Here is a 12,249-nt window from a genome sequence, read left to right as displayed (position 1 = left end):
CAAATATGAAATTTCTTCATCATAAGTTTGGTGGCTTCTTATTTCTGGCCCACATGTGGTATAAACATTTATTGAACCCCTCCTTGTTTCAGGTTCTGGAGTGATGCTGGAGGTGGAAATTGATCTAATTCATTCCTGTCTTCACTGAATTTTCAGGCTAAATAGGGTAGACAGAGGAATAAACAGAGAAATAGAGAACAGCATGTGTGATACAGGCTCTGATAGGTAAGACTATGGGTGCATAGACTTTGGGGCAGGACACCCAACTCAGCCAAGATCTACCTGGAAGAAGTGATACCTAGCTGAAGCCTCAGGTTTGAGTAACAGTGAACCAAGTAGAAAGGATCAAGAATGACATTCCAGGCAGAGAGACAGGGATAGGGAACTTCATAAACAAAGAGGGTATTGTATGTGTGTGGAAATGCTAAGGTTGTAGTAGTACAAATGGAGAGGGAGGAAAAAAGGAATCGATTTGAGAGAGCTTTAGGAGGTGGAATCTCAGGAATTGGCTATGAGGGGTGAGTGAGAAAGAAGCAAGAATTTAGGATGAAGATAAAGCAAGAATTTACGTTTCTGGTTTATTTTCCATGAGTAATAAAGTATTAATACTTCATTCTAATGATTGAGTCTTTAAAATGTTCCTTGCACATTCCGTACTAGTATCTTTTACTTTCATTTTTCCAATATTCAAAACACTTCTATGAAGTAGTTCTAATTCTCCACATTTTGCAGATAAGGAAAGTAAAATTCGGAGAGGTTAAGCAATTTGAGTCAATAAGGAGCCAATGACCATTTCCATAGGCAACAGGCTCCTAATACTCCTCAGAATAGAAAGTTGAAGCCAATCTGGAAGGACTTCATGTACCCCGTAGGGTGCACTTTCTTCCATGGGCAGTGTGGGTTGGAGAAGTTTCACACTGCAGAGATGTTTGTGGGTTGGGGTAGGGGTTCACTTCCTCACCCCTGATGGGGGCATGGTAGATAGGCCCAATAGACAACAATCAGAGGCCACTGGCCCCCTACAGGGAGGTTTAATTGGAATCCACATACCCAGAAGGAAACCTTAGAAACCCAACATCACTTTCCACCACCAGCAGCAGTCACCTCACCTCTGGGAGTTTCTCAGCAGACTTGGAATCTCTCATAAGCTCCTTAGGAACTCATTCTCTGAGGACTCAATTCCTTTTTTGAGTGAGGAGAGTGTATCTCCCTCAAATCCACTCTGAAACCATTAGGAATTTATTAATTTTTCCTGTCTGAGATATCTGTGGATGCCTGTTTATCTGCCAGAGTTCCCAAAGTAGAGGTCTTCAGACACAGGCACACAGATACTCTCACATATACACCAGAGACATAATGAGGGACATATACATTAACAGACACACATGCCACAGACACACTGAGACCTGCATGGAAAGACCACATGGACACATTCTCAGATGCTTAGACACCCTATACACACACATACACACACACACGCAAGCACACAACATATGCTGAGACAAATACACAAACACAAGGCATAAGTCCTTAAACATACCACAAGTACATATCATAAGCATGCTGCACACAGACTTGTAAACACAGCCACAAATCCTTATGCCCATATATTTATAAAAATACATACTTATATGTATAATGTACACCTACAAACCTATCTGTACAATCATAGAAAAACATCATACACTCAGCCTGAACACATCTATTCACATACACTCACTGTCAGATCCACACAGCCACACACCTCATACACACACACACACACACATACACACGCATACACACTTATGGACAACAGGCACAAACCCAGAGCTGTGTTCACAGAGACCCAGGTGCTCATGTGCTACTGTTTCACAATCATCGAAGAATTATGGCAAAGACTCTGTGGAATTTCATCTTGTGAATACTTTTGCCCCCAAATACTTTTTCTCAGGGTGTCTGTGAGGAGATGACCTATGAAGAAATCCAGGAACATTACCCTGAAGAATTTGCACTGCGAGACCAAGATAAATATCGCTACCGCTATCCCAAGGGAGAGGTAAGGTTTGGGGGGGTGGCCTAATGCCTAGGACTACTCCCCAGTGTCTTCATTGCAACTGCTAGGATTCCACAATTGTCTAGACAGCTTTAGAAACAGAGTAAGCATTATCTTGCAGCAGCTGCCATCCCACAAGGCACGTGATTTTCTGGCCCTTGGTTGTTTTAGATTCTTGGCTATAGGCAATAGATCCATCCCTTTCTTTTAAAAGCTACATAATTTTCTTGCTTATTCTCTTTCTGCTTCAGAAGTGCTCACTTTATCCTGGGCTTTGTTTCTGGTATCCCTTCATGAAGACACTTTAAATAGTTCAACATACTCTGATTTCCTGATACTTTGTTGCCAAGTTGCCTAAAGCTCTAGCCTGTCTGGGCAGTTGGCATTGTCCCAAGGGACAATGGCTAATAATTTAATCAACTTCTTTGCCACTACATGAACCAGACCCTCAGTTCCCTATCCCCATATGAGATGAATGCTCATTGCTTTTGATCAAGCCTCCACTTAGCCAGTTCCACATTTTAGAGCATTTATTAGTCATACTTTATTTCTGATATAAATTGCTGGGAAAAGTTATTAGAAAAGAAGGACATCTGGGAAGATAAAACAATAGATATTCTATTCAGTTATACAACACTTTCACATTTTTAATCTTCACCCACAGAGATGACATTATAAAATTCATCTTAATTTGCCCTCATTTTCCTTTAGGTATTTAGAGGCTATGTTATTAGAGGTATACAAAATTAAAGCAATTATATCTTCTCAGTGAATTGCACATTTTATTATTACATAGTGACCAAACCTCTTTCTCCTCGATAATCCTTTTTGCCTAAAAACGTATTTTATCTGATATTAATATAGCTGTACAAGATTCAGTGACTTCTGGTGACTGCTTACCTAGTTCACTTTTAGCTATTCTTTACTTTCAACTTCTCTGTGTATCTTTGTTTTGTGTCTCTTATAAACAGCTTATAGTTGGGTTTCGTTGTTTTTAATCCAAACTGAAAATATATGTCTTTTGAATGGTAAGTTTGGTATATTTACTTTTATTGTAATTACTAACTTTTTCAGTTTATTACTATTATCTTGTCTTGAGCTCTCTGCTTAGTTTTTTCTCTTTTCCTGCCCTCTTTAGGATTGATAAAGTTTTTATGTCCATATTTAAGTTATATAATTTGTTTCCATTCATTTAGAGATTACCCTTAACATTTTAAAAGTTTTTCATCATGATTCTTTCAATTTTTAGTCGATATCTCAATAAGGATGTAAGGTCAAAATGTATTTCAAAATCACTCATAATAATTTTTTGCTGAGTGCTATTATGCAACCAACTTGAATCCTCAACATTTTAATATTCATTATTAACAAAATCAATATCTCTACCCTCTACCTAAACAACAGAAGAACTTTAAAACTCTGGCCATTGTGTCTGCTAATTTACATGTTAATTGTTTGTATTTTAGGCCAAATTTGGTCTTAACCCCCAAGTGAATTATTACTGTTGTTATTATTGTATGCAGTCAATGTTTATTTAGATTTAACCACATGCTTACCAATTCCTCTGATCATTCTTGCCCCTTGCACCTCAAATCTTCCCTCTGAGTTCATTTTCCATCTTTCTTTTTTATTTTTATTTATTTATTTTTTATTTTATTTATTTATTTATTTTTTTTTTGAGACAGAGTCTTGCACTTTCACCCAGGCTGGAGTGCAGTGGCCCCATCTCGGCTTACTGCAAGCTCTACCTCCCGGGTTCACGCCATTCTCCTGCCTCAGCCTCCCGAGTAGCTGGGACTACAGGCACCTGCCACCACACCTGGCTAAGTTTTTGTATTTTTAGTAGAGACGGGCTATCACCGTGTTAGCCAGGATGGTCTCGATCTCCTGACCTCATGATCCACCCACCTCGGCCTCCCAAAGTGCTAGGATTACAGGCGTGAGCCACCACGCCCAGCCTTCCATCTTTCTTTAGAAGCTTTTTCAGTGAGTAAACACACCCTTCTTTTTGTCTAAAAATGTCTTGGTAGGAGGGGGTCCTCAATCCTAGTGATGCTTGGCTGGGTAAAAACTCTAGGTTGACGATTGTTTTCTCTCAGCACTTTGAAAGTATTACCCTCACTGTCTTCTGGCTTCTACTGTGGCTAGGAAATCTGCTGTCAGTCTAGTTTTCTTTCCTCTGGCTACTTTTAAGGTTTTTGTGTCATTGTTGCTTTAAAGTTTTCCTCTAATATGTCTAGATGATAATTTCTTTTCTTTTCATTTATTAGTGTATACTTTGGGATTAGTGAGACTTCCTGAATCTGAGGATTGGGATTCTTCTTCAAGTCTGGAAAACTCTCAGACAATTTATCTTTAAAAATTCATCTCTCACATTCTATTATCTTCCTCTGGAAATACAATTGGATGTATGTTACTCCTGCCTCTGTTCTTCATGTCTCCTAACTTTTCCTTCCTATTTTCTAGCTCTTTGTATCTTTTGCTGCATCCTGAGTAATTTCTTCAGCTTTATCTTCCAGTCACTATTTAAGTAGTATCCAATATGCTCCTTACCCCATCCACTGAGTTTTCAATTTTAATGACTATTTTTTTATTTCTGAAATTCTATTTAGTTATTTTTCAAATCTACATCGTATATTTGATGACATCTTGTTTCTTCCTTATATTTTTTATTCCACCTTTTCTTTCTTTAAAAGTTTCAAACATATTTATTTTATATTGCGGCATCCCTTATCTTAAGTTTTTAGGATTCTCTTCTTGTTTCTGCTTATTCTCACTCATGGTAGCTTATTTCCTTGTGTGTTATATGAGCTCCAGCTTGGCAAGAATTTATCTATGGGAATCTCACGCAGCCTGAGTTAAGAGAATCCAGAGAGATTTCCATTTGCTTCTTCTAAGCAGTCCTGGGAGCTAACGACTTGGGATCACTTTTTATTAAACTCTCAGCATAACATTCTTCAAACCACATGGATAGTGTAGTTCTGAATCACCAGCCCACCTGAAGGAAGTCTGGTGGTTATAAATTCTTACAGGATTTTTTTTATTATAATTTAAGTTTTAGGGTACATGTGCACAACGTGCAGGTTTGTTACATACGTATACATGTGCCATGTTGGTGGGCTGCACCCAATAAATCGTCATTTACATTAGGTATATCTCCAAATCTATCCCTTCCCCCTTCCCCCACCCCACAACAGGCCCCAGGGTGTGATGTTCCCCTTCCTGTGTCCAAGTGTTCTCATTGTTCAATTCCCACCTATGAGTGAGAATATGCAGTGTTTGGTTTTTTGTCGTTGCGATAGTTTGCTGAGAATGATGGTTTCCAGCTTCATCCATGTCCCTACAAAGGACATGAACTCATCCTTTTTTATGGCTGCATAGTATTCCATGGTGTATATGTGCCACATTTTCTTAATCCAGTCTATCATTGTTGGACATTTGGGTTGGTTCCAAGTCTTTGCTATTGTGAATAGTGCCGCAGTAAACATACGTGTGCATGTGTCTTTATAGCAGCATGATTTATACTCCTTTGGGTATATACCCACTAATGGGATGGCTGGGTCAAATGGTATTTCTAGTTCTAGATCCCTGAGGAGTCACCACACTGACTTCCACAATGGTTGAACTAGTTTAAAGTCCCACCAACAGTGTAAAAGTGTTCCTATTTCTCCACATCCTCTCCAGCACCTGTTGTTTCCTGATTTTATAATGATCACCATTCTAACTGGTGTGAGATGGTATCTCATTGTGGTTTTGATTTGCATTTCTCTGATGGCCAGTGATGATGAGCATTTTTTCATGTGTCTGTTGGCTGCATAAATGTCTTCTTTTGACAAGTGTCTATTCATATCCTTTACCCACTTGTTGATGGGGTTGTTTGTTTTTCTCTTGTAAATTTGTTTGAGTTCATTGTAGATTCTGGATATGAGCCCTTTGTCAGATGAGTAGATTGCAAAAATTTTCTCCCATTCTGTAGGTTGCCTGTTCACTCTGATGGTAGTTTCTTTTGCTGTGCAGAAGCTGTTGAGTTTAATTAGATCCCATTTGTCAATTTTGGCTTTTGTTGCCATTGCTTTTGGTGTTTTAGACATGAAGTCCTTGCCCATGCCTATGTCCTGAATGGTATTGCCTAGGTTTTCTTCTAGGGTTTTTATGGTTTTAGGTCTAACATTTAAGTCTTTCATCCATCTTGAATTAATTTTTGTAGAAGGTGTAAGGAAGGGATCCAGCTTGAGCTTTCTACATATGGCTAGCCAGTTTTCCCAGCACCATTTATTAAATAGGGAATCCTTCCCCCATTGCTTGTTTTTGTCAGGTTTGTCAAAGATCAGATAGTTGTAGATGTGTGGCATTATTTCTGAGGGCTCTGTTCTGTTCCATTGGTCTATATCTCTGTTTTGGTACCAGTACCATGCTGTTTTGGTTACTGTAGCCTTGTAGTATAGTTTGAAGTCAGGTAGCGTGATGCTTCCAGCTTTGTTCTTTTGACTTAGGATTGACGTGGCAATGCAGTCTCTTTTTTTGTTCCATATGAACTTTAAAGTAGTTTTTTCCAATTCTGTGAAGAAAGTCCTTGGTAGCTTGATGGGGATGGCATTGAATCTATAAATTACCTTGGGCAGTATGGCCATTTTCACAATATTGATTCTTCCTACCCATGAGCATGGAATGTTCTTCCATTTGTTTGTATCCTCTTTTATTTCCTTGAGCAGTGGTTTGTAGTTCTCCTTGAAGAGGTCCTTCACATCCCTTGTAAGCTGGATTCCTAGGTATTTTATTCTCTTTGAAGCAATTGTGAATGGGAGTTCACTCATGGTTTGGCTCTCTGTTTGTCTGTTATTGGTGTATAAGAATGCTTGTGATTTTTGCACATTGATTTTGTATCCTGAGACTTTGCTGAAGTTGCTTATCAGCTTAAGGAGATTTTGAGCTGAGATGATGGGGTTTTCTAGATATACAATCATATCATCTGCAAACAGGGACAATTTGACTCCCTCTTTTCCTAATTGAATGCCCTTTATTTCCTTTTCCTGCCTGATTGCCCTGGCCAGAACTTCCAACACTATGTTGAATAGGAGTGGTGAGAGACGGCTTCCCTGTCTTGTGCCAGTTTTCAAAGGGAATGCTTCCAGTTTTTGCCCATTCAGTATGATATTGGCTGTGGGTTTGTCATAAATAGCTCTTATTATTTTGAGATACGTCCCATCAATACCTAATTTATTGAGAGTTTTTAGCATGAAGGGCTGCTGAATTTTGTCAAAGGCCTTTTCTGCATCTATTGAGATAATCATGTGGTTTTTGTCATTGGTTCTGTTTATATGCTGGATTACGTTTATTGATTTGCATATGTTGAACCAGCCTTGCATCCCAGGGATGAAGCCCACTTGATCATGTTGAATAAGCTTTTTGATGTGTTGCTGGATTCAGTTTGCCAGTATTTTATTGAGGATTTTTGCATCGATGTTCATCAGGGATATTGGTCTCAAATTCTCTTTTTTTGTTGTGTCTCTGCCTGGCTTTGGTATCAGGATGATGCTGGCCTCATAAAATGAGTTAGAGAGGATTCCCTCTTTTTCTATTGATTGGAATAGTTTCAGAAGGAATGGTACCAGCTTCTGCTTGTACCTCTGGTAGAATTAGGCTCTGAATCTGTCTGGTCCTGGACTTTTTTGGTTGGTAAGCTATTAATTATTGCCTCAATTTCAGAGCCTGTTATTGGTCTATTCAGAGATTCAACCTCTTCCTGGTTTAGTCTTGGGAGGGTGTATATGTCCAGGAATTTATCCATTTCTTCTAGATTTTATAGTTTATTTGCGTAGAGGTGTTTATAGTATTCTCTGATGGTAGTTTGTATATTTGTGGGATCAGTTTTCGATATTCCCTTTATCTTTTTTTATTGCATCTATTTGATTCTTCTCTCTTTTCTTCTTTATTAGTCTTGCTAGCGGTCTATCAAATTTGTTGATCTTTTCAAAAAACCAGCTCCTGGATTCATTGATTTTTTGAAGGGTTTTTTGTGTCTCTATCTCCTTCAGTTCTGCTCTGATCTTAGTTATTTCTTGCCTTCTGCTAGCTTTTGAATGTGTTTGTTCTTGCTTCTCTAGTTTTTTTAATTGTGATGTTAGGTGTCAATTTTAGATCTTTCCTGCTTTCTCTTGGGGGCATTTAGTGCTATAAATTTCCCTCTGCACACTGCTTTAAGTGTGTCCCAGAGATTCTGGTATGTTATATCTTTGTTCTCGTTGGTTTCAAAGAACATCTTTATTTCTGCCTTCATTTCGTTATGTACCCAGTAGTCATTCAGGAGCAGGTTGTTCAGTTTCCATGTAGTTGAGCGGTTTTGAGTGAGTTTCTTAATCCTGAGTTCTTCTAGTTTGATTGCACTGTGGTCTGAGAGACAGTTTGTTATAATTTCTGTTCTTTTACATTTGCTGAGGAGTGCTTTACTTCCAACTATGTGGTCAGTTTTGGAATAAGTGCGGTGTGGAGCTGAGAAAAATGTATATTCTGTTGATTTGGGGTGGAGAGTTCTGTAAATGTCTATTAGGTCCACTTGGTGCAGAGCTTAGTTCAATTTCTGGATATCCTTGTTAACTTTCTGTCTCGTTGATCTGTCTAATGTTGACAGTGGGGTGTTAAAGTCTCCCATTATTATTGTGTGGGAGTCTAAGTCTCTTTGTAGGTCTCTAAGGACTTGCTTTATGAATCTGAATCTGGGTGCTCCTGTATTGGGTGCATATATATTTAGGATAGTTAGCTCTTCTTGTTGAATTGATCCCTTTACCATTATGTAATGGCCTTCTTTGTCTCTTTTGATCTTTGTTGGTTTAAAGTCTGTTTTATCAGAGACTAGGCATTGCAACCCCTGCCTTTTTTTGTTTTCCATTTGCTTGGTAGATCTTCCTCCATCCCTTTATTTTGAGCCTATGTGTGTCACTGCATGTGAGATGGGTTTCCTGAATACAGCACACTGATGGGTCTTGACTCTTTATCCAATTTGCCAGTCTGTGTCTTTTAATTGGAGCATTTAGCCCATTTACATTTAAGGTTAATATTGTTATGTGTGAATTTAATACAGGAGGATTTTCACTTATTTCCCCTGAGAGCCAAGGAGAGACAGACACATTTTCTTGTTGTTTCTTTTTGCTTGTTAAGGAACTTTTTCTAGTTTGCACTTAGAGTGTAAAGATTTGGCCTTTGAGGGTCTCAGATTTATGTGAGAGTCTCAGTCTTAACTCCTCACCTTGTGCACACCCAAGGCCTTGTCTTCTACTTCTGTATGGTTTTTAAAACTCAAAACTCTTAGTTACTATGATTGGCAAATGCTCCCAAGGCACCTGTGGCTGCTACATCCACTTATCACTTTTTTTTTTCAGTTTTTCTCTATTTTGGGGCCCTATATTTATAAAATTTTCTTTATTTTTGTGAAAGGTCAGCAGTGCACTTAAGAAGACAATTTGCAGTGGGGAGTTGTATTGTTGTTATTGTTATTTAGTCCACTGTATTGATACATTTATTTGGTCCACTATATTGATAGCCCCCATTTAGCAGATAATGAAACTAAGACCCTAAGAAGGAAGTGAGTTGCCTAAGGTCATACTGCTGGGTCAACAATTGAACTGGCACTAGAACCAAATGTTCTTGATTCCTAGTTTAGAGTTCTTCCCCTCTGGGCAAATGTGCCTCATCTTCCTTTCTCACTCAAGTATCTCTCTTATGTTTAGTCCTATGAGGATCTGGTTCAGCGTCTGGAGCCAGTGATAATGGAGCTAGAACGACAGGAGAATATACTGGTGATCTGCCACCAGGCTGTCATGCGGTGCCTCCTGGCCTATTTCCTGGATAAAAGTTCAGGTACTACCCTCATCTCTGTTTTGGGAAAGTTTGATGGTATTTGAGACACTGACACCAACAATTAGATATCTATATCTTAGTACTTAGGAGTATCTAGAACAAGGATGCCTAGGTTCAGATTCTTTCTCTTTCACATACTAGCTGTACTGCCTTTCACAAATTACTTTAACTTCTCTGGCCTCAGTGTCCTCATCTGTAAAATGGGGAGAATAATGATGAATTTTAAATAACATAAGTAAAAAGTTTAGAACAGTTCATGACACATTGTATGGGCTATATGTTAACTGCTATTATTAGTATAGTATTATTCTTAGCTAACATTTTCAAAGCCAACGTTAACAGTCTGCCTCAATCTGGAAAAGATGAGCTAGTATTTCTGTGAAGCATGCTATCATCAGGTGATAGTAGGGCCTTTCATAGCTTCATGATCCTGATTACAAGTTTCTGTCCTTGCTATAGGGGTAATTTCCCCAAGATAGTGATGTTTTCATTTTAAATTGTTTTTCAAATTATAATTTATTTTAAAAAAATATCTAGGCATTGCATTTACAGAGTATTTACACACTGACTGCATAGGCTGAACTGCAAACTGGGGCAGCTGCCTGGCAAAAAAAAACTGTTATATCACTTTCAGGCATGAGATTCCATTTCCAGTGTGGATGCTGAAGTGTTAGCATTTCCAGGATATTTTTAAGGTGTCTCAGAACAATGCAAAATTATATTCAATGTCTACAGTATTTTACAGTCTTGGCTCTTTTCTACGATGCTAGTTTGAAAATAAAGAACACTGTAATATGGATTCATCCAGAATTGGAACCCAGGGCACTTGAGAACTTGACATTAAATAAGGAATTTTCTCTGCCTAGTCCTCAGTTTCCTCGCTGGAAGTAGGTGATAAGATGTGCGGTGGGGGTCCTTGCACTGGTAGATTTCTCTCTGTTCCCATCTCTACTTTTCAGGGCAATGTTTTGAGACCATGAGGCAGGTGCTGTAACTCCCATTATCCAGATGAGGAAATGGGAGACCCAGAAAGGTGAAGTGACTGGTACAAGGTCATGGGGCTCAGAGTGTGAGGGATAGACATTGATCCCTTGTACATGCCAGAGGACTTCCCGTCTCAGATATGTGTGGAGTGCTTTTTACACACAGGCTACCTGTCCTGGGAGCCAGACAGGGCAGCACTGGACAGATGTTCTCACCCCCCCACCCACCCACCCCATTATTTAGGTGAATGCTGGAACAAAGCCCAGAGAGATGATGTGACTGAGAATGCAGACCCACAGAACCTCAGGGCTGGGGCACCCTCAGAGTACATCTAGTCCAATCCTGTCCTGTGAAATGGGAACACTGAGGACCAGAGAGAGAAGAGCCTGGGCCAAGGTCACTAGTGGAGGCAGTGGCAGAGCTGGGTCAGAGATCTCAGGCAAGTCACTTCCCTTCTCTGAGTCTGTTTCCTCAACTGTACAAGGAGGGTGTACAGTAGTACCTCAATCTATCTTTAAGGGTGTCATGAGGTAGTGGGCAAAACACCCTTGGCCCAGGGCCTGATGATGACAAAAACAAGGAGGAGCAGCAGGATGGATGCCCAGGAAGGAAAAAAGCCAACCTAATGTCTCAGGAGGCTGGGAAGGCAGTGGCAGGCCTCAGAAACCTAGGGTGGAACCTGCTGTTGAGGGAAGCCATGAGGGGTGGTGATCCTGCAAAATGAAGGAAAATTATGTGCAGGTGGGCAGGAAAGTGGGTGTCAGGAGAGAGTGCCTAGCAGGTGGGTTTATCACCCCCAGGACACTGCAAGCCCCTGGATGGCAGGGGCAGTTGACAGTAGGGGCCAGTGCATGCATTCTGGCCTCACAGGGTCCCAGGTTCAAGGCCTTGCTCTGCTGCTTCCTGGCTGTGTGACTTGAGGAGGGCATTTTCCCTCTCAGAGCCTCAGTTGGCTGAGACCATGAAATGGGCTTACTGTCCCCACCTCTTGGGCTTGCCCGAGAAATGGAAACATAGACCCAGACAAGAATGCCATGAATATTCAGAACAACTTTATGCATAATGTCAATAACTGGAAACAAGTGAATGCACAAATGCTCATCTATCGCCAGGCCTGGGGCAGGGATGATCAGAGGGAGCAGGCCAGGCTGGGAGAAGGCTGTGGGAGCTGTCCACTGCCACAGCAGGGTCTCAGAAAACACTTGCTGACGTGAACTGTGGGCCTTTGCGGTGTGGGGTCTGCCGAAGGCCCCAGGCTTGGGGCGGGAGAGAATTCTGCCTGGGTCACGTTTGTCCTGTGAGTGATGTGGTGGCCGTCTCCAGGGTGGCCGGCCCGACCCTCCTGCAGGACACGCAGTCCAGTCCACCACCATTTT

General features: G+C 40.3%; 1 protein-coding gene across 5 annotated transcripts in view; it reads left to right on the top strand.

Annotated features, from left to right (window-relative positions):
* The window catches only part of PFKFB1 (6-phosphofructo-2-kinase/fructose-2,6-biphosphatase 1), a 56,265-nt gene that overhangs the window by 41,468 nt on the left and 2,548 nt on the right, over positions 1 to 12,249 (top strand). For 4 of the 5 annotated variants that reach the window (XM_054472046.2, XM_054472045.2, XM_054472044.2 and 1 more), the window contains exons 10-11: positions 1,934 to 2,038; positions 9,760 to 9,889. In XM_054472046.2, the coding sequence (XP_054328021.1) occupies positions 1,934 to 2,038; positions 9,760 to 9,889 (235 nt within the window). Of the gene's footprint in view, positions 1 to 1,933; positions 2,039 to 9,759; positions 9,890 to 11,116; positions 11,307 to 12,249 lie in introns of those variants that run through there. The other variant, XM_054472047.2, reaches the window with a different exon arrangement.

Source organism: Pongo pygmaeus, chromosome X, assembly GCF_028885625.2.
Source record: "Pongo pygmaeus isolate AG05252 chromosome X, NHGRI_mPonPyg2-v2.0_pri, whole genome shotgun sequence".
NCBI classification, from domain to species: domain Eukaryota; kingdom Metazoa; phylum Chordata; class Mammalia; order Primates; family Hominidae; genus Pongo; species Pongo pygmaeus.
This window is presented reverse-complemented; position numbering and strand designations above follow the sequence as displayed.